This window comes from Xenopus laevis, chromosome 1L (assembly GCF_017654675.1).
Source record: "Xenopus laevis strain J_2021 chromosome 1L, Xenopus_laevis_v10.1, whole genome shotgun sequence".
In the NCBI taxonomy this organism is placed as follows: Eukaryota; Metazoa; Chordata; class Amphibia; order Anura; family Pipidae; genus Xenopus; species Xenopus laevis.
Genome location: NC_054371.1, coordinates 146272744 through 146296339, shown reverse-complemented (window position 1 = coordinate 146296339; position 23596 = coordinate 146272744). Strand labels below are relative to the sequence as shown.

General features: G+C 39.8%; 1 protein-coding gene across 1 annotated transcript in view; it reads right to left on the bottom strand.

Annotated features, from left to right (window-relative positions):
- dapk1.L (death associated protein kinase 1 L homeolog) overlaps positions 1-11338 on the bottom strand; it is a gene marked incomplete at its 5' end in the record, with an annotated part of 89303 nt that extends 77965 nt beyond the window's left edge. The window contains 2 exon segments of the mRNA NM_001093258.1: positions 6566-6721; positions 11088-11338. Of these exon segments, the coding sequence (NP_001086727.1) occupies positions 6566-6627 (62 nt within the window).
- Between the last annotated feature and the right edge of the window lie 12258 nt (positions 11339-23596).

Below are 23596 nucleotides of genomic sequence, written 5' to 3'. Positions count from 1 at the left end.
AGGTATAGTGGCTAATTACCCCTACAGCACTAAATTGGCTATAAAATTCTATGACCTGCAAAGGTTAAACTTATGAATTATTTTTGCAGTGCCTATTTTCACCCACTTACTGTGACTTACTGTGCATATTTCTTTAGGGACTCCGCAAATGGAAAGCTTTTATTCATAATATAGTTATTTATTAATTTACTTTGATTTTCATACCTCTTTTAGATAAGAACAAATGCACTTTTTGTGACAATCCTTTTCTTAGTCATGTAGCAGCTAGAATTATTGCTCCCACCATCAAGTATAAAAATGGATATGCAGTTGAATAAGGCTGTTCAGAATATCTTATTGCTATATGTTGTAATATTTTTTTATTATTTAGCTAGTATTTGTATTATTTAGCTAGTATACATTTATAATATAAATTAAAGTCAATGCACACCATAAACAAAACATGATGGTCTGGTGTCTGTCCTGAACAGGAACATAAATAAAGAAAACATATTATTCCACTCACAGGACTTCTTAAAAAAATAAATAAAATTGGAAATTCGGAAATAAGGTTTATTAAACAACCTTTCAGTGACACACAAAGACTTTTTTTTTTGCCTACCCATAGGTTATTCAGACAATCTGAACCTCCAGCACAAAAGCCTAAATATGTCACATCTAATCTAGCAGTACTTCTACTTGTGGGATGCTATAGTATTATTCTGCTATGCTGGGATCTCCAGCATCTTTTGTTTCCCAGACAGCTGTAAGAGAGCTCCACCGATATGATCTAATTTCAGTATTAAACAATGTTTTAAATAGGGATAAACTATAGGTCTGTGTTTTTGTCTGTCCTTATTAGCCAATTTCCATTATAAAGAAAATACAACCTCTTAAATGGGATTTACTTTGTCTTTGTTTCTAAATATATATAAAATATTTAACAGTCAATGCTGGACATGGAGACTTTTGTATTTGCATTTAATTGCATAGTGTTGCTGTTATTCTCAAGCATCTGGCAATGTAAAATAATTTTAAATAAAATCACATATGCAACATAAATTCTTTAAAAACTGTGTTTGCAGTGACCACATCATCAGCAGAAATGATAGAATGTCTGCATAGTGTTACCAAGCAGTAATATTTGCATAATGTAAATAGAATGTTTTATAATAGCCCTTATAAATAGCAATAAATAGCCCTTATACTGGTAATAAATGATTGCAAAATAAATGGACTGATTTTAAAGCCATGCAGATTTGCCTGTTTCATGGCAACTTATGTGATCAGCCAAATAGGTTAGTAAATTCCCAAATCCAGCCAATCAGCATTTGTCTTAATAACATGGATGGTTAAACCGTTAACTATTAGTCAAAGATAACATAATTGAACACAAAATGCAGTTTTTAAATGAAGGTTTACGTTATTAAGGGAGAAAAAAAAACTCCAAATCTACATGGGCCTGTGTGAAAAAGTGATTGCCCCCCTTGTTAAAAAATAACAACTGTGGTTTATCACACCTGAGTTCAATTTCAAAGGTTATAAAGCCATTTCTAAAGCTTTGGGACTCCAGCGAACCACAGTGAGAGCCAATATCCACAAATGGCAAAAACATGGAACAGTGGTGAACCTTCCCAGGAGTGGCCGGCCGACCAAAATTACCCCAAGAGCGCAGAGACAACTCATCCGAGAGGCCACAAAAGACCCCAGGACAACATCTAAAGAACTGTAGGCCTCACTTGCCTCAATTAAGGTCAGTGTTCACGACTCCACCATAAGAAAGAGACTGGGCAAAAACGGCCTGCATGGCAGATTTCCAAGCCGCAAACCACTTTTAAGCAAAAAGAACATTAAGGCTCGTCTCAATTTTGCTAAAAAACATCTCAATGATTGCCAAGACTTTTGGGAAAATACCTTGTGGACCGACGAGACAAAAGTTAAACTTTTTGGAAGGTGCGCGTCCCGTTACATCTGGCGTAAAAGTAACACAGCATTTCAGAAAAAGAACATCATACCAACAGTAAAATATGGTGGTGGTAGTGTGATGGTCTGGGGTTGTTTTGCTGCTTCAGGACCTGGAAGACTTGCTGTGATAGATGGAACAATGAATTCTACTGTCTACCAAAAAATCCTGAAGGAGAATGTTCGGCCATCTGTTCGTCAACTCAAGCTGAAGCGATCTTGGGTGCTGCAACAGGACAATGACCCAAAACACACCAGCAAATCCACCTCTGAATGGCTGAAGAAAAACAAAATGAAGACTTTGGAGTGGCCTATTCAAAGTCCTGACCTGAATCCTATTGAGATGTTGTGGCATGACCTTAAAAAGGCGGTTCATGCTAGAAAACCCTCAAATAAAGCTGAATTACAACAATTCTGCAAAGATGAGTGGGCCAAAATTCCTCCAGAGCGCTGTAAAAGACTCGTTGCAAGTTATCGCAAACGCTTGATTGCAGTTATTGCTGCTAAGGGTGGCCCAACCAGTTATTAGGTTCAGGGGGCAATTACTTTTTCACACAGGTTTGGATTTCTTTTCTCCCTAAATGATAAAAACCCTCATTTAAAAACTGCATTTTGTGTTTACTTGTGTTATCTTTGACTAATAGTTAAATGTGTTTGATGATCAGAAACATTTTGTGTGACAAACATGCAAAAGAATAAGCAATCAGGAAGGGGGCAAATAGTTTTTCACACCACTGTAAGTGTAATATGTGGAGTAAAAAGGGGTTAAACTAAAAAAAAGTAAAATAAAAACACCACTAGTTATACAAAATTTCATGCTAGAAACGAGGAATAAAACCTGAATTATTCACAATAACTTCAAAAGGTTTCTCCAGGTCTAGAGTAGAGTAACATGAAGGCATAATTTTTAGTGTTAATCTCTTGTAAAATACATTACCCAACATTATAATAACACCAATTAGCTTTTTGTAGAGCATGATATTAATATACACTTAAGGACAATTGAGCTAGGTATATTACACCCAGCATTATGCCAAGTTTTAAAGACTTCATACCATTATTTTGTACCACTGGGCATTTCCTTTTCAAAGGAATAGGAAACAGCTGCTGGCAAGGAACATCATTTTGGTCACCATAGTGAATGGCAATGATCAAAATGCTCATGCAAACATTACCCTAAAAAATGGAATGTATACATTTCTTTTAAGTTTTATTGTAAACACTAACATGGAATTCTTCATAAAATAGGGATACAAGAACTAATACAAGAAAGTAACATTTTACCCTCATCTGTTTATAAATGCACACATAAATTAAGGGGAAATGTTCTAAAAGGTGCAAACTTTGCTATATAGCAACCAATCAGCAGAAATCATCTTATGGGTTACTGCTCCTTTTTTAGAGTTTTATTACATATGGGGAGGGAAAAATCTCCCCCCCCCCCCACATCTCATAATTGGCTGACAAAACTCAGAAGCAGGTCTAAAGGGAGAATAAAGACTACTGTGTACTTCCAAAGATGTAATACATTCCCTTTAAAGGTGTTTTCACTAGTTTGAAAATTCACCAAAATGCATTGAAGTCTATGGGACAATTTTTCTTTCCCATTGGAGACTATGGCCGTCATTTCTGCTGTGAAACATGGCAAAAAAGTTCGCTCATCACTAATTTTTACCAAAAAAATATAGGTTTTTCCCTAAATGAAAGAAAACAACTTTTCAATATACTGTACATGTATGGGATCTATTATCCAGCCAAAATTCTTGAGACCTTGGGTTTTCCGGATATTGTATTTTTCTGTAATTTTATTCATATATTAAGTCTACCTGAAAATAGGAATGCACCGAATCCACTATTTTGGATTCGGCCGAACCCCTGAATCCTTCGCAAAAGATTCAGTGAAATAACGAACTGAATCCAAATCCTTATTTGCATATGCAAATTAGGGGTGGGAAGGGAAAAAAAATGTTACTTCCTTGTTTTGTGACAAAAAGTCTAATTTGCATATGCAAATTAGGATTCTGATTCGGTTCAGCCAGGCAGAAGGATTCGACCGAATCCTGCTGAAAAAGGCAGAAACCTGGCTGAATCCTGAGCCAAATCCTAGATTCGGTGTATCCCTGCTAGAAAATCATGTAAACAGGAAATAAACCCAATAGACTGGTTTTGCTTCCAACAAGGATTAATTATATCTTAGTTTGGATCAAGTACAAGGTACTCTTTTATTATTACAGAGAAAAAGGAAATCATTTTCAAAATGTGGATTATTCTATAATAATTGAGTCTATGGGGGATGGCCTTTCCATATTTCAGAGCGTTCTGGATAACGGATACCACACCTGTACATTCATTTAAAATATTGAATGGGTTTTAATATTATTTGTAAATTTAAATAGAGTTGTAAGCAGTATTTGCCTCTCTATTTCTGTTTCTGATTTATTGAAGCAATGGAGTACGTTCTCTTCTAGGTCTTTTAACCAGCTGGCTGGCAACATAGCTTCAAAAGTCAGAGCAAGGAGTGCAGAGAATATAAAGCATATGATGTAAATTGCTTTAATAGCATTTACAATGTTAACTTCAAATAAACCTTTAAAAATGTTTCTTGAAAATATATCTGGAAGTTAAGAATTACATTTATCTTTCACTGCACACACAAAAATGTTTTTGGGTAGAGAACCGCTTTTTAGTCCAGTTACAGTAAACTGCAACATAAATTAGCGATGATTGTGACACAATGTAGGAAAGCACATCAGTTAGACATTCAGGGGCAGATTTATTATGTGGCGTAAAAAAACAGCGGGATAATAAACCACACATCGCCAGCCTTCACATTGTAAAAAAAAACAGCATAACATTTTTACTTATTTTTTCTTAGAGTGACTTCCACCGGAATCAATGTAAAATAACGTTGGCAAATCTGGCGTTCACGTGGCACAAAATCACACACACCTTGACAAATTTGCCATTTATTTTACACAGCTTTTTACATAATTTTTCATTTTTTAGATGAATTTGGTTTTACACAGAATAACAAATATGACCCTTATTGTAGCAGTACAAACAAGGTATAGGAAAAATAATATTTTTGGCAAGAATCTACCTAACATTTCACTGACAACAGCTAGAGAAACATTCTTGGTAAAAGACAAAGAAAAGCAGAATGTAAGGACAGATTTACTCATTTGTATACAGTCTACAGACTAATAGACACAACAAGAGCATTAAGCCAATAATAACCTGTCAGGTCTCAGTGTAAAGTGTGAGTTCAGGCCAAAAAAGCAGGCCAAATGTTTCATTTAATTTCAAAATAACTTTCACTGCACAGCCAAAGTGAAGATGACAGCACTGAATTCCAGACAGAATTCACTCTGATTTCCATAATGTCAGGCCACTTAGGCTCAGGGTTTTTCTGCCTTGTAGTCAGTGAACAAAACTCACAGGGAAGAGGCATATCTGTTCCAGATATAATTTCCACCTCTCAGAGCATAGTAGAACAAGCTAACCTAGGGCTATTGTTATTCAGGGCTTGACCTCTGCATTTATTTAGATACCATAGTTCAAAAAGAATTACCGATAACTTATCCCATAGCGGTGATGCTAACTAAATGATTAACACATTACTTCACATTTATTGAGCGTTTCCAACTATTTATATTATAAAAGGAGTTCATAGGAAATTTCACAATTTATTTTTTTGCAATTTCATTCACTAATTAGGAAAAAAAAGAAAGTTAGGGCTAAAGGTTCACAAGGTTTAGCCTGCCAAGACTTATTAAAGACAGCGTGAAACAGAGCAGAAGCTTTTACAAATATGGGGACTCATTATCCAGAAAGCACCAAATTACCGAAAGGCCATCTCCCACAGACTCTATTTTATCCAAATAATCCAAATTTTTAAAAGATTTGTTTTTTTCTCTGTAATAATAAATCAGTACCTTGTAATTGATCCAAACTAAGATATAATTAATCCTTATTGGAAGCAGAAATAGTCTATGGGGTTTATTTAATGTTTACATGATTTTCTAGTAGACTTAAGGTATAAAGATCCAAATTAAGGTATAAAGATCAGTTATCTGGAAAACCCCAGGTCCCAAGTATTCTGGATAACAGGTCCCATACCTGTACCATATTATTAGTATCCTTCACACACACACATATATATTTATATATTAGTGCTGGCACACAAAATATATATCATTCATGTCACTCCCTGCCTCAGTGGAGCTTACAATCTAAATCCCTATGCCAGTCAGACACACTGTGATCAGATGTATCAGAAACAAATTAAGCTGCCGAAATGTTTTTTGGGTATGGGAGGAATCCATTGTAACCAGAGCAAACCTATGCAACTCATTGCAGATTGTTCCATGGAATCTAACATAGAACCCCAGTGCTGCAAGGCAGCAATGCTACTAAATTCATAAAATATTTTGAGGGCAAAAGCTAAGGAAAACACATTAAACAATCACAGCAAATTGCCTTTTCAAAGCAAACACCGCTCTGGCTCTTAGTAGAATGCTCACACTGCTGTTAGAACCATCTTGAGAGAGTTCATGCACAATTTCACCCTACATCTCATCAGCAGCACTATTAAACCACATTAGCATTTAATCATTATACATACCTTCCAAGCTCTTCTCCTATATCATAATAATCCTCCACATTGTCTTGCCTGAAAACAGTCATGGTGTATCAGAGCTACCAGGCTAACTCCTTTATGCACCTTGAAGGCATCACCACAAAGTCCAATAGCTGGATATTCCAGGCATTTTGATATTCCCTACAGTTGTGGAGAGAAGAAAAAGGAATGATTATACATATTGAAGAACACACCCCTAAATAGTGCACAATAAAATGTAATATCCAGTATGCGTCCATCATAAACCCATATTTCCTAGAGAAGACATATACTTAAAATAAATATTATTTCTTGGGGTAATAGAAGTCTTAGCAATTTATTGTCCAAAGCCATTTTTTTTCCAAATGTAGTCTGGTCCTATTATGATCAGCATCAGTGTAGAAAACTAGCAATGATCACATGCTCAGGCTTTGTTTCTCATAGATTTTTGGTGAGACAAGTCAGCACTTTATATAATGTTTGCTAAGGGACATTCACTTCCCTTATTTTTTGTTATATGTCAGAGTGACAGACATTTATTTGGAAAGGCTCTCTTACTTTTGAAGCTTGTTCTTCCTATTGTATTATGGATTATTTTATTTATGCCCTAGTTTGGATTTACCTAGAATGTCTATGTTGGGAGTAGGGGCAGCCAAGTGGTTAAACATATATTATTACCTCGGGAAAGCCCTTTCATTCTTGTGCCCATAGAGCTGGGACTCATTGTACCTGAAAAAGCATCTGTTCATGTCTTGAATGTGGATATACACTTTAAACTTGTGCAAATAATGAGACAGAGGATTTGTTGGGAGTGTAACCTGTTATGCTACAGCTGTTTAAGAACTATAACTACAGCATGCAAATGATAGCATCCTTATGACAGCAAATGGCTAACAGCTGTAGTTCAGAAGACACGGTTGTGCATTTTTTCATTTACAAAAATTATGATTACATTTTTTTAATTATAAAGTGCGTTTCTTAATAGGCATGGGGCCCTGGGCCATATGAAAATTGCACTAGTGAAACACCCACTATATATGATATGTTTAATGCCTATGTACGATAAGCTCCCCTTTTCAAAAACTATAGGGCCCAATTACTTTCAGTGAGGTAGGGTGCAAAGTGCAAAAACTAGTGGCACTTTGCACCCTCTTCAAACTTCACTGCCTATGGGCTAAGGCCACTTTTTGACTGAATACAGTGCTGCCCATATTCAGCAGTGCTGTATGCATGAGGTGTGACCTGGGAGAGGGGCATAGGTATCCCCGCCCCCCAAACGTTGCATCATTCAGAAATTAGTGAGGGTGCAGGACAAGGTTGCAGAAAATGCAAGGCCTGGGTGCAAGTGCTTACTGAATGGACACTAAGTGCTGCAAATTTGCATCTATGCCCTTTTAAATGAGTCCTTAGAACAAACAGATCTGATTCCTAGAACATTTGGCATTTCTAGGGGTAAAAAGCTAAATTCAGAAATAAAACTAGAGGCATATGGTGTGGTTATGCCAGTGGAGAAAAATTTAGCAAATTCTGGCATGAAAATGCATACTACACAAAGTACGAGGCAGCATATACCATTTTATTTACACCAGCGTAAGCAACACACTGTGCCACAAGCCATTAAGGATTGCCAATAATACATACAGTATCTTAAGGTGGCCATACACGGGCCGATAAAAGCTGCCGACAGACCGTGTCAGCAGCTTATTGGCCCGTGTATGGGGCCCCCCGACGGGCTTCACCGATCGAGATCTGCCCGAAAGTCGGCCAGATCTCGATCGGATGGGACAAAAAATCCTGTCGGATCACGGCCACATCTATTCGTTGATGCGGTCCCGCGATCCGACCGCCCGTTTGGCACCGTTAGGATCCGATCATTGGGCCCTAGGGCCCACGATCGGATCAGCCCGATATTGCCCACCTCAAGGTGGACATAGAGGGAGATCCGCTCCTTTGGCGACATCGCCAAACAAGCGGATCTCTCCATGTATGGCCACCTTAACAGAAGGACCATGAGAGGCAACGCACTCAGGGCAAGATACTATTTATCTGAGTCAATATTTACCCAATGTGGAGCTGCTGTCAGCACTCTCCTCAGATGCTAATGCTCCTGGGCAAGTAAACACTGGAGCCAATGTATTTGTATTGCTCAGGGTTTAGTTACCATGCCTTTTCTCACACTAACATGCAAAATGGTAATGTGACGGTTTGTTAGGGGGTTATTTATCAAAGTCTGATTTTATCTCAACCTTTTCTGCTACAAACTCCAATCAAATCGGCTCGGGTTTTTTAAACTTATTTATTTTTACATTTTCCTGAAAAATTTGCTTTGCAGGGAAAATCTGATTTTTGAGATTTCTTTTTGGAATTTTCAGACTCAGATTTCTTATGCCTTTTTGCCGGAAAACTCCGAAAACTTCAGGGTACTGCACGAAACCAAGCACACATCAAAAAATCACTGGGACTTCTCCCATTGACTTATATGCAACCTCGACGGGTCTGAGATGCCGGATTTTCTGATTCTGACTTTTTCATCCTAGGGGTTTAATAAATTCTGAAAAACTCGTGATTTTTTAAAAGTCCAATTTTATAAAAAAATTAGGGATTTTTGCATTCACAGTTTAGTATATAACCCCCTTTAGTGTGGAAATTGTGCGTGGAGTGACCCACTATCAAAAACAAGTTGGTAGTTCCTGATTTAACTGAATAAGGAGTGGAATAATACAAATGCTGCAGAATGGAGCCTTGTTTTAAGTCTACTGATATGTGAAGATCTTATTAGGTTTGTAACATTGTCACACACACAAACACAAAAGTAATTAAAGCATATCACTTAAAGGGGAACTGTTCCAGCTGAGTGATTTGTTATTTGGAACTAAACAACATCTCTCTTGCTTTAATGTGTGGGAGAGTCGCTTCCTTCTAGTGCAGAAATAATTACAGAGAAGTATCCCATACAAGAGAGTGAATAAGAACCACACACGTCTGGCATTGCTACAGAAGCTATTCAGCATAACATAGAATCCAGCACAAATTACAATTATGGAGCAAATTTCACCAAAAAGAACTGGAGAGTCAAAGATTTTTTTTTCAGAAGGGTTCACTCACCTGACCTAACAAATAAAGAAAGCAAAAATGTGACATTGCACTGGTGACACTAATTTCATATTCAAGCATAGCATTACCACACACAGATTGATTTACTCCTTAAGCACATCTGTTTTTGCATGGGGGGAGGCTTTTGGTCTATTCTATTAACCCTTTAATGCCCTAGACTCGAAATGTAACCATGTGATGAATTGCTCTTAAAAACAACAAGAAATATAATTGAAATAAAAGAGCAGATTTTGCACAGGACATGGGTTAATGTCAGCTCACAATTAAACAGCATTAGTTTTTTCTTATGATGATCTTCGCTGGCAACTGGGCTTCAAAGCAATAAGGGGCCCATAGTGAAGGCAAAGTACAAGATGTCAACGCATAAATGACCTTGCCCTCTGGTTAGTGATCCTGAATGAAAGCTCTAAGTTAAACCCAGGATTATAAGGAACCATATAGCCCATAACCAGGAACTTTGCAGAGGGGTTTTAGTGAAAAGGTACAGTTGGGAGCAAATGTTGGCTGGATCTGATACCAATAAAATGACTATTTGTCTATAATGAATGGAGTGGAATTCACTTATTCTCCAACAGGGTTGTGCTGCCCATCAAGAGTGGGTGAGTGATCCTGACAGAGACACCTGTGTTACTGACACAAACATGTTAGAAACCAACCAGACATTTGATTTTTAATTGCTGAAGTGCACCTGCTAGCTGTCAAGAGTATGCTGGTACTTGTAGTTCAACATCCCTCCACCCCAATGTTGGACACTTGCAGGGAAAAGCATGTGCCAGGCAGGCCCAGACTGGCAATTTGTGTGTTCTAGCAAATGCCAGAGGGGCTGCTATCAGGTGCCATTGAAAGTCACTATTGGGCTGGTGGGACCTGTTTGGGCCTCTTTGTACTTGGAATGCCAGGGCCTATTTTGACCCCCAGTCCAGACCTGGTGCCAGGGGTAAATGGTGGTTTGAGTGTTACACTGCAGCATGCACCTTGCATATATGTCCTAAATAAAAGGGGAGCAGAAATACACAAATGCCGACTAGCTGTTCCAAACCCTTAACTACCGGGGCCGGTTCATTTTATATCTTAAGGGGGGGCACGATTACAATATCTATATTTTCGGCTTATGAGATCGTGTTCATGTATGTGCAACAACTGACTGCAGCCAGTGTACTAATGCAAGGCGAGCCCAGGCTGCTCTGTGAGTAGAACACAATGAGAAACTCCACTGTTTGGTTAAATCTGACTGCCATAATCCCCCCCTCCCCAAAAAAAAAAAAAGCGCTGCAGCCTGCAGCTGAGTCCAGACAGCGAGAAACCCACCTTGGGGAGAGCTAGAGGGAAGCCCGGCCTCGGTTCCTGCCACATGAGACTGTCTACCGATCCCTAGCAATGAGGAAAGGCAATAAGAAAGAGGAGCTCAGCTTACCAGGCAGGTCGGCTGAGGGCAGGGCGGGAGTCACGCTGCCCAGGGATACTATGCGATTTGCCAGCACAGGCGGCTATTATCCACAATGCAAGGTCTTCTTGTGCTATCCAACGTTGTGCCACCAAGCAGCAGCACTAGCCACAGCAGCAGAGCGGTGCTCACAATGCCTGGGAAAGGAGGGGAGAGGCGGGGGAAGAGCTGGGGAGGCACCACTGGCTGGGAGGGGGAGATGGAAGGAGCTGCAGTGTGACAGGTACAGGAGGAGGAGACACACGGAGAAGCGGGAGACAAACTGCTCAGGGAGATTTGGGCGAGAATGGTCTCAGGGGAGCACGTGCTACAAGTCTCACCACAGAGACCCCGGCGATGGGGGATGCGCAATTTCGGGGTGCTATGGACATTAGGCTGAGGGACTCTAATTGCAAGAAATCCATTCTAAATGACAATTAGCGCTATTCTACCCGCAGCAGGTGCAGCTCTTGCTTAATTATACCGAAAGACAAAGCTGAAGAACAGAAATGAATTTCTTCCATCACCGGATTAGATTGTAAGCTCCTCAGACAAGAATTAACTGTTGTACTCCGTCAGCAGTACTCAATTCTGTATAAAGAGCCAAACGCTAACACACTCCACCCTTTTTTACTCTCCCAATCATCTCTGCAGCCTCTTCTAACCCACCAAGCCATGTTTGACAAATCAGTCAGAGCAGTAGCTACAACAAGGCTACTAACTAAAAGATGCAGAACAAGCCTGGTGTCTACAACCAGGAAGAAGCCTAGTTAAATCATTAGAATTTATATGTCATAATACTGTGTAATAAATAACTCGGCATTCATAGCAAGGGCTGTAATGTCTGCGGCCTGACATGGTGAATAACAATATTCAGCATTCCATTTATCTCTGAAGGTCACAGACAGGACATCACTGATTTTATTTCAGCTCTGTGTTATTATTTATTATAATTACTTATACAGAAGCGACATACTCCACAGCACATTACAGAAGAGTATACATCATTCACATTGGTCCCTGCTAGGGATGTCGCGGACTGTTCGCCCGAACATCGGCCGTTCGCGTCCGCCGAATGTTCGCGAACGTCGCGCGACGTTCGCCAATTTGGGTTCGCCTTAGCTGGCGCTTATTTTTGACCTCTCACCCCAGACCAGCAGATACATGGCAGCCAATCAGGAAGCTCTCCCTCCTGGACCACTCCCCTTCCATATATAAACTGAAGCCCTGCAGCGTTTTTTCATTCTGCCTGTGTGTGCTTGGAAGAGCTAGTGTAGGGAGAGAGCTGTTTAGTGATTTGAGGGACAGTTGATAGTAACTTTGCTGGCTAGTAATCTACTTGATACTGCTCTGTATTGTAGGGACAGAACTCTGCAGGGATTTGAGGGACAGTGAGTTTAGGTTAGTTAGCTTTGTTGACTAGTAATCTACCTTCTACTGCAGTGCTCTGTATGTAGCTGCTGTGGGCACTGCTGCTGATCTCTCATCTGCTGACTGCTGCCTGTAACCCAATAGTCCTTGTAAGGACTGCTTTTATTTTCTTTTTTGTTTTTTTACTTTGCTACTGTAAGAGCCCAGTGCTATTAGTCTAGCTGTGTTGGGGAGTGGGACTGGTGTGCTGCTCCTCCTAGTAGTTCACCACTACCAGCACCAACCAGAGTCAAAATTGTTACAAAGTATCTTATTTGCACCTGTTAGCTGTTCTGAGCTCTCTGCCAAAAGCTAATTAAGTTAGAAACTGTTTTTTTTCTGGCTGTTCAGTTCAGAGAAAAGAGGGACTGGTGTGCTGCTCCTCCTAGTAGTTCACCACTACCAGCACCAACCAGAGTCAAAATTGTTACAAAGTATCTTATTTGCACCTGTTAGCTGTTCTGAGCTCTCTGCCAAAAGCTAATTAAGTTAGAAACTGTTTTTTTTCTGGCTGTTCAGTGCAGAGAAAAGAGGGACTTTCCAGTACAAAAGAGGGACAGGGGGTTGAGTGGTCAAAAGAGGGACAGTTGGGAGGTATGCAAGTGCCACCTAGCTGTGTGAGCTTTTTCACATTCTGTCTAAATAACAATAATAATTCCGTGTCCGTAAACATCACCTGAGTGATGTTTTTACAGCAGCAATAATATATTCCGTATCCACTACTGTATACATTGCCCTTGCAGGCATTGTTTGCCCAGTCTTTAACCAAGTGCCACCTAGCTGTGTGAGCTTTTTAACATTCCGTGTCCAGAAACATCACCTGAGTGACGTAGTGTGATTTTTGCCCTTTACAGCACAAAACGCAGCACTGTGTCAACAATGCATTTTTCAGATACATTTTTGCCCTTGATCCCCCTCTGGCATGCCACTGTCCAGGTCGTTGCACCCTTTAAACAACTTTAAAATCATTTTTCTGGCCAGAAATGTCTTTTCTAGCTTTTAAAATTCGCCTTCCCATTGAAGTCTATGGGGTTCGCGACGTTCGCGAACCGTTCGCATTTTTGGACGCACGTTCGCGAATATGTTCGCGAACATTTTTTCCGCCGTTCGCTACATCCCTAGTCCCTGCCACAGTGGAGCTTACAATCTATGGTCCCTATCACATTCACACATATGTATGGGCAGTTTTATCTGAAGCCATTTAAGGGAACTGTAATTATTTTACATTCAAGATATAATTTTAAATACTTTTATTAGCAAATATATCATACAATTCCTGTTTTGGGTATAAACTGGAGTGTACAAACGAAACCCACTTAAGGGCTCTTACTCACGAGCGGTTGTAGCTGCGCTCCCCTGCGTTCCGTTTGTGTGCGTTCAGCCGCAGGAGCGCAGGAATAGATGCGTTACATTTTTTCCAATGGGGCTGTACTCACACAGGCACATGTAGGCGCCGAACGCAGGAAAAATGCAGCATGTTGCGTTTCAACCTGCGTTCGACGCCTACACGCGCCTGTGTGAGTAGAGCCCCATTGGAAAAAATGTAATGCGTCTATTCCTGCGCTCCCCTGTGGCTGAATGCAGAAAAACGGAACGCAGGGGAGTGCAGCTACAACCGCTCGTGAGTAAGAGCCCTAAATGTGGATCTGTTTGCACTAAATGTTAATGACACAGAATAAGAGAATCTCCTATTCTGTAAAAGTCCCCATACATTTCACTGTAATTTGAATTTCAGGAAAATCAGCCACCATAAAGCAACACTGCAAATCACTATGAGAGGCTAAGATAGCACACATCTTTATAAAGCCTGCTGAGATTCTGACACGTGAGTTTGCTGTTGGCCTCAAGTGACCATATTTTACTGGGTTTTCAAGCCAGAATGGTCCATTTTGTTCATATAATCTTTGGTTGGTAGGGCTCTTCTGCAGAAGCAGTGGGCAAGTTCCACTCTTTCCAACAGTGGGGTATATTTATCACACCTGGGACAGGCGTCCTAGGCAACCTCGCCGGTCCTGGCTTGACATGTGCATGTGCGAATTGCCGCACGAGCAAATAGCTGAACACGTGCATGAACTAATCGACATGCGCAGCAGCGCAAAAAGACTGGCCAGAAAGAATGGAGTCAGGGAGAGGGGACCGGACATAGGGTAGACAACAGAGAGGTACGTGCCTGGTGCGCTACCATGTAGTGGTGGTATGAGCATCTGAAATTGCACTTTTCTCATGGTAAGTGAACAAGCCATTTTGTTATGAAAGGAGTTGGTTTTCCCCCGATTAGGGAAATGCCAGCGTTCTGCTCAGGGGCGTAACCGGCCATGGAGGACCCGGCGCGCATAGGCACTCCTGCTCGGTCCTCACTGCAGCCCCCATCTCCCGCCGGGGGATTTGAACACTATGGAGGAAACAGGACCATGCAGTCCTTCCCCCACAACCACTGGGTCTGCTTCGCCCATAGTTACGCCAGTGAGGCTGCTATAAACTTCCATAATCTACTGCTTTATATTGGGCCCTTGTGTGGCTGTTTGGGCCTTTGTATACTTGAAATGCCAGGGCTTATTTTGAATCTCAGTCCAGGCTAGGGTTGCCACCTTTCCGGGAAAAAAATAAAAATACCGTCCTTCCTATATATTTATCTTCAGTGGCTGAACTACCGGGGGAGCAGGGGGTGCGAGCGGGCCAGGGCCCGCACCCCCTCAGGGCCCCCCAGCAGTCCGTTCGCCAGTGAAAATGCGGCCGTACGGAGGGGGGCGGGGCCCAGCTGCGCGTCACGCACCAGGGCCCTCCCCCCTCTACTATCGCTACTGTTTATCTTGTTTCACTATTAATAACATTGGGATCAGCCATCATTTTTACCGGCCAGTCGGTAAAATACCAGTCAGGTGGCAACCCTAGTCGAGGCATGTCTCCCATAATACTGATACACACTTTGATTGCTGTGGTTCTCCCTTATGTCCTTAAGGGCTGAACTCCACGGTGCGGCTTGTTCCGATCCAATGCGTTGAGAGAAAGACAGATGCCCTGAGACATATGCGTTGAATATAATGTAAGTAATAGACCTACAAGCTGCGTGCATCTGATACAACTGTCGGATGCGAATGCCGCAAGTTGCGTCTTCATCTGACCGTCATGTCAGATGCACGCAGCATGTAGGTCCAACATTCCTATTACTTACATTATATTCAGTGCATCCGTCTCATCGCATCCGCTTCCAATCATCGCGTCGGATCGAAACAAGCCTCATCGTGTGGTTCAGCTCTTAAGAAGGCCATACATGGATAGATCCGCTCGTTTGGCGATGTCGCCAAACGAGCGGATCTCCCTCCGATATGCCCACCTTGAGGTGGGCAATATCGGGCAGATCCGATCGTGGGCCCTAGGGCCCAACGATCGGATCCTAGCATTCGCAAACGGGCGGTCGGATCGCGGGACCGCATCAACGGACAGATGCGCCCGCGATCCGACGGGATTTTTAATCCCATCCGATCGAGATCTGGCCGACTGCACAATTCTCCTTATGAAGGACATATTTTTTTCTATAACTAATATTTACATAAATCTTTAACATGGTGTATACACTTCTCTTTTTAAACTGACAGATGTAAGAGTAAAGGTGGCCATACACATCGGTATGGGGCCCCCGATGTGTATGGCCACCTTTACTCTTACATCTGTCAGTTTAAAAAGAGAAGTGTATACACCATGTTAAAGATTTATGTAAATATTAGTTATAGAAAAAAATATGTCCTTCATAAGGAGAATTGTGCAGTTTGCTTTAATGAAACAGACTGTATCATTTACACACCAGAGGGAAGCTTTTCGTTTTTTCTGTGGGAAAGTGTATTTTGAACCATGCTCACACACCCTTACATAGTCAAATACATGGGTGTGGGGGAAATGCAAACTCTGTCATAGGTCTTCTTTTACACCAGTTACAGCAAATTAACAGTTAATAAATTAGACTAAGCCTGAAGCCTTGCTAATGGCATTGGCTTTACTGTGTTGCAGTAAATAAATATAGATGCACTGACCCACAGGAAACCAAAGGTACCGTGTGATATCCCAAATATTCACCTCAGTAGAAACTGCTATTGCTGCCACTATAAAATCATTAATGTCAAGCAGCATGTACGGGTGGCATCAGTAGTATCAGGAGAACTGCCCATGGCGATCAATGAAACCTAATTCTTGTGATTTTTATAGAGGGGTCTAAATTACAGCAACAAAGTTGCAAATGTTTACGAGCCCTTAACTGGACAGCAGTGATTTTCTTTAGCAATGTTTATGAGCCCTCAGAGGAGAGTTCAGTTGTGCTTTACAAAAAGCAGGGAGTTGTTCAACAGAACAGAAAGTGTGGAATTTAAACCAGAATTTCTTCTCTAAGGCAACTGGAGTTTTATGAAGGGTTGAAATGCTTCTGGACATTAGTCATTTCACATAGATACAGTCATTTTGTGTATTTAGCAGCACCCAGGATGTATGAGTGTACTGGCAAAGTATATATTGCACCTAGAGGGAATTATATCATATTTGTACCTGGAAATACCAAGTTTTCATGCTTCTGCAGAATGTAATTATTTTAAATCCATGTGCTAATTGGATATGCAGGAACTAGGATGCATCTTATTTATGGAATTCAGCTGTATGCCTAATCTTTCACGCAGTATGCAGTCAAATCTTGAACCAAATCCAAACCCTCATTTGCATATGCAAATAACCATTAAGATAGAAAAACAACCTGTGTGCACAGTTAAAATTGTGCCCCAAGCAAAATACATAAAGTTATTTCTCTGGTTTTCTTAGGGTTCGAATTTAGTTTGGCTAGGCACTTGCCAGTCTCCAATTTGGCTGAAGGAAGGCCTGTTGCTAGCCAGGCAAAGAGAAAAAGCGTCTGTTTGCTAACACTGTGAAACCTGCCCCAGTATGAACCCATACCATTTAGAGATTTCTTTAATCTAATTGCAGTAGATGGAGCAAAGATAATTGGTGTTTGTGGGTTGCTGCATTAGGCTAATTTGCTCAATCTTAAAAAATTAACCCAGTGGCTACATATGCAAGTTAAGACAGAATTACCTTCATAGAAACTAAGGAAATGTACACATTGAGCTTGTAATATTTTTCATAACAAACATGACAAGGTGGACTCCTCAGATGTAGGGGCCTATTTATCATGCTACTTGCAAAAAAATCACAACTTTGTGTTTTTGTATGCCATTTAAATTTTTTCCACTGCCTTGAATGGGTTACACCATAAAGGCTTGAATTGATGGGTGTTTTTACCTGCTCTCCCCTGTGGTCAGTTTTCCTGTGTTCCACGACAGGGTAGCGCAGGATGATAACTGTCACTTTGTTTATATTTCTATGTTTTGAAATCTCTTGCCTCACTTGCTTAACAGGAAACACTCACTTGTTACTTCACAAGTTTCTTTACCCAACATTAGATCCTCCAAACAAGGGAAGGGGCTGAATTTTCAGTAAGTGAGCCACTTGCACTTTGTACAATAAAACTCAGGCTTGCAGGTGGCCAAATGACCATAAGTAATATAAAACAGAGCAGGACTGTGTTACTTGGGTTGTTTGGGCACTTTAGGGCAATGACAGATGAGGAGATTAGTCGTCCGCGATAAATCTCCTCCACCATGGACGAGTAATCTCCTGCAAATGCTTTCCCGCCGGCATTAAGTAAATCACCAATGGGAAAACACTGATGCTTCGTTTTTAAGAAGTTGCCACGCGGGTAACATCTGTCATTACCCTAAAACCCAAAAATTAAGAAAAATGTTAAAGCACCTTAAACCGCATATAGACGCTGGAACAAGCACTTGTCAAACTATTTCAGCTATAAGCTACAGGATTTGTTTCATGTGTTTAACACCGTGTTTTTAAGTAGAAACATGGTACCATTTACTGGATAACTGATTTATGTAAAAAAAACATGCACAATTTTATTTAAAATTACATCTTTGTCACATATAATTTAAGCATGATACAACTCCAAAAGAATGAAATTGATTCATGATTTGATACAGCAGTTATTTCTATTGATCGCATAAAAACATTCTCTTTGAAGGCTACTGCCACATGCAACTGTTTCCTCACCTGTGTTTAAAGGAAGTGCAGAAATAGTCCAACTTCAATCTGTTTTTTCTGGATTGATTGACAGGCATAGCATTGGCCTGTATATATTCATTTTTGCACTGATATTCTCTGTGTTTCTGCACACAGGCCGAAGCTGTGTCAGAGCAGGAGGTTCGAATGGGAACAAATTGGCTGTTTCTCTGCTTGTGTTTATATGCAGATGGAGAAACAACCCCATATGCTTATTGAAAACATCTTTCCAGCCTATTATTTTCAGTGGACCTTTAGATAATCTTCATTCTCAGAATGATAGCAATCCAAAAAAGAGGAATGATAAAGGGAAATCATTCTCCCAGTGATATGAGTCTTAAGCTGGCAATAGACGCACAAATATAATGATACGAACAAAGTTGTTACTGGACGAATTTACAGAACTTTTCCCATTGTACAATATGGATCAAGGAACATGTTTGTAAATGCTGCAGTGCATATTTCATGTGCCACATGTAAAATACAAGCAACATGCTGTGGCTTACAAGTAATCTCATAAGCTATATTGTTGCACAATGTAATGAATTCACCTTTTTATCTACAAAAATACACACTAATGGGAGTTAGGTCACTCTAGAAGTAGGATGGAAACTTGAGCCTTGACAATCGTGATTAGATTTTATGACTCTTGAGATAGTATTAAGGGATAGGCCTTGGCTGACATTTTCACTGTGTAATACATTAAGTACAGTCAATCTCTTCCTGTTTCTAGTGAAGGTATGTAATACTTACTCAGTTGGGGCTCATTTATAAACACTGGGCAAATTTGCACCCAGGCAATAACCCACAGCAACCAATCAGTGATTAGCTTTTTTCAGCCAGCTGCAGGTTGAATACTGAAAGAAATCTTCTGATTGGTTGCCATGGGTTACTGCCTAGGTGCAAATTTGCCTAGTGTTTATAAATGAAACCCACTGGGGCTGTACCGGAAAGTCACTCAATTCCTATAGCCAATAAGTTTGGAACACAGAAAACCGATACATTTGTTAAAATAGCCAGTTGATTGTTTTGAAATTGTATACCAGATTTAATGTTTCAACGTTTCATTCATTTACACCCTCTTATGTTTCCCAAGAGCAGTTCAGTACGGGAGGAAGGAGGTGGTTGCTGACTCTCTAAACTGTAAAAATCTGATATGTTAATTGATACATTTCTGAACAGCAGCACCACCCCTACTAGCCTTTGTTTTTAAAATGCAAAACTGGGCTCCCTTTGACTCACTCTACTTTATTACAGTAACCCAGTGAGGCACCTGTTAAGGTGAGATGATAAAGCTAATTTTTGTTTTGCAGTCAACCCTCACATAGTTGTACATAACTGAAATCTTTGTTTTTCTGAACCAAGAAGCAACATACATTGTATCTGGTGTGTGGTATGTGAGAAATGAAATGGAACATTGTTTTCCTTTGCTGCAATAAGGTAGACACACAGTGCTTTGAATGCTTTGTGCATACTAATTTAGCAGAATTTTCTCTATTAAAAAAAGAAATAGTCTGTAAAATTCCTGCTCTTCTTCTGTGCCTTAAAATAACACATTTAACTGTACTTTCAGTATATGCTTATATGAGCACTAGTGTTTTTCATATATGTCATCAGTTCCAGCAGCTCTCCAATTTGATCATATGCTTCACAGGTAGCTCTTCCCATTATCAGTCTAGATAATTTACCAATCACCTTTGTACCCATAGTAAAACTAATGCTGTTACAGATCCAAACCTCCAAACCAAAGCCTTTTACTTAATGACACCATATTTCATTTATTTATATACAGTTTAAGTTAAAGATACTTGAGGGAACAAAAGTGGCAGGCCAAAACCCACAGAACATTGGTTGTAATGTAAAGCATCTCCTCACTGACACAATAAGCTAACTTCTAAATGCAAATTAATCAAGGACTATACTAAAAAAAAGTTGTTCTAGTGGTATATTAATTTTGACCACAAGGCAACCAAATAAATAACTCGAAGTAAGCCACATACCTAGATGTCTCAATTGCACTTATCATGGCCACATTTTTTTTATCTAAACAGAATGTGTCCCCATGACATTGTTCCCCCCATGGAGCACATTGTTTTAGTTTGGGTTGCCATCTGGCCTGGCTGGTAAAAATTGTGTTTGATGCCAATGTTATTAATACGGTACAAATTTTTTTTCCCCCACAAAAGGTGACAACTGTAGTGTCAGTACTTATTATAATTCACCGCTACCAGTTGTCCAATATGGTAGACTTTATTAAGTTCTCTACTATGATTCATAGTGCATTCCATTGACTTGTCCTTTAAATGGCCTTATTGTCTCTATTGGTGCTTATCTGCTTTGTTGTGTTTTCTATGTACATGTGTTTCTAAGCTTTTTCTTTATTTGACCTACTTACTTGTGGGCAAAACAATAGGTTTTTATTCTTATCTGGAAATAGAAACAGCTGCGATATTTTTAACTCTATGTAAAAAAGGTATTGTGTTCACTTTCCTTACGTAGGTGAAAACCAAGTAACATGGGCAAGATTCTCATGCTTTTCAACATTTTATTACAGTGTGCAAACTACCCAGAAAAGAAAAGGGTTTCCTCAGCATTGTTACACTGGAGCCTTGAGAAGAGGTCATGCGGCCTAGATAAACAGGGACAGTAGCATTGTAAAGCCAGGCACACAAAAAGTATTGTACGGTATTAGTTTGCCTGGTAACTGAAGACAATAGAGCCCTGGTGGTCTTGTGTGTCATTTGAAAACGTACAACCCGAAGGCTTGAATTACACTACAGCATACACGCATACACGTTTAATAATAAAGAGATTAGAGGCCCAAATGCAAATCTAGTATATTTGAAACAATTTCATAGGAAGGTACAGTGTATGTGTATAATAATAATAATATATTATAATATATTATATTATAATATAGATAGATAGATAGATAGATAGATAGATAGATAGATAGATAGATAGATAGATATACCATGGTTGTAGGATGGATGTAGGATTTATCTTGTGTTTTTCATTTTACATCAATCATGTTGTATTCTCATGTGTATCCCAGAACATTTTCTCTATGCAAATTTGCATGGATGAGAGGTAGCTTCAATGTAATGTAACACATATAATACTCTTGTGTTTATATACAATATACTTGGTGCAGCTGTTGGTGGTTGCATCTGACAGTAGCTTCTGGAGGCTACAAATTAGACAGCCCTCATATAGAGTGTTACTGATTTAATCCTGATTATATACACTTCCTATAGTTACAGTTCCTTTCCATGTAATAGATAAACCTGTCTGGTCCAGTGGAGTTTCTGTACGCTCTTTCCACAGGCCACTACAAAGAGTGTGGCCTATGGTGTGTGTGTGGCCCCCTGCCAACACAGCTCTGTTTAGAAAATATGGTTTTGCTGTTTGCTAGATTACCGTACCTTCAGTTCACAAAACTACAATGTGAACAATAATCATATGCAATAAAAAAGTACACACATATTTTACAAAATGCTACAATGCATTTTCAAAAGAATAATCAACTTACATACTTACAGAGCAGGGGATTTTTTCTATATTAGGGTTGTGTGGTCTGGAGCCATCCAAATGTGTTAAACTACAACTTTCAGAATTCTTCTGACACTGCTGCCCTTGACCCACTGCAAGTGGTCTATCCATTTCTGTTCAGTGTGTATTTCCATCTTTGCCTCTGTAGTATGCCAATGGAACAATGTAGTCTTTCTCACAAAGTGAGCTATGCACACACTTTATTTGCTGAGGGCCTAGGAGGGCTTGACCAATTTGCTATACCAAGCAGAACTGACCAACCGTCTCTGTTACCTGCTCCTTCCTGTGAGCAGAATGGCAATTCCCATGTTATGAGTATATCTGCTAATTAGAGCTGAGCCGCTGGTTTAAAACCAGAATATCAGCTCTTACAAGGTCTAGAGTTTAGATATATTTTGCTGGAGGAAGTTTATTGCCTCTTGGAATGTGCTACCTGTTATCAGTTACATCATTAACAGCAGCAATACTATAAATCTTGAGTAAGAATTGGCTGCCTTTATTTTCTTTACATTTTTACTATGATTAGTTAAAGGAGAAAAAGGTTCTTTTTTTTAACATTACTGTACATTCTCAGTACTTTTATCCTTGCTTTGAACAAATGACCTAGTCAAAATAAAAAGCACAGGGTCGGGCTAGAGGTTGTGTTGGAATGCAGGAAAGAAAACTACTATGCTAATAGGTATAAAAATGTCCAAAAGCAGGCCAGACAAGGCCCTAAAAATAGAGGGAGAGAAGATAAAGATCCACTAGCATTGGTCATAATCTATTCTTTCATATGCCCAAGGATCCACCGCACAATGTTACAATCAATGTACTATGATATAAGCACATGAGGTAGTATATAGAGCATTTTTTTTTAGGTTGTCCTGGGCAATTCAAATATATACACGTTGTTAAAAGGGATTTATGCTACTGGAATGAAATGTATAATATACAGCAATACTAAAATAAGAACTGTCTCATACCAAAGATTCAAGGGTGGATGTAGAAGAGGAAACCTACCGTGAAGGAGCAGTGCCACCTAATGTTGCAGCTCCCAAAGAACCAATTAAAAAGTAAGCAGAATAGGAAATTGTGATAAGTTTGGGTACTTGGTTTTTTTCTTTGACTTTTTTGAGGGTGGGGACTAGTCTTTTGTTCACAGTGCTGAATAAGAAGCACTTGTGGGGTTAATAATGAAACAAAATTCTTAAAATAATTGTTCTGTATAAAAATAAAAACTGAGTAAATACCGTAGATAGGGTGTGCAAACTAAAACATGTTTTCTGTACAGTTAGTTAGCTAAAAATGTAATGTATAAAGGCTGGAGTGACTGGATGTGTAAAATAACCTCCAGAATATTAGTTATTTGCAGCTCTCTTGGTTTGCACTGATTGGTTACCAGGCAGTAACCAATCAGTGACTTGAGGGGGGGGGCACATGGGTCATAACTG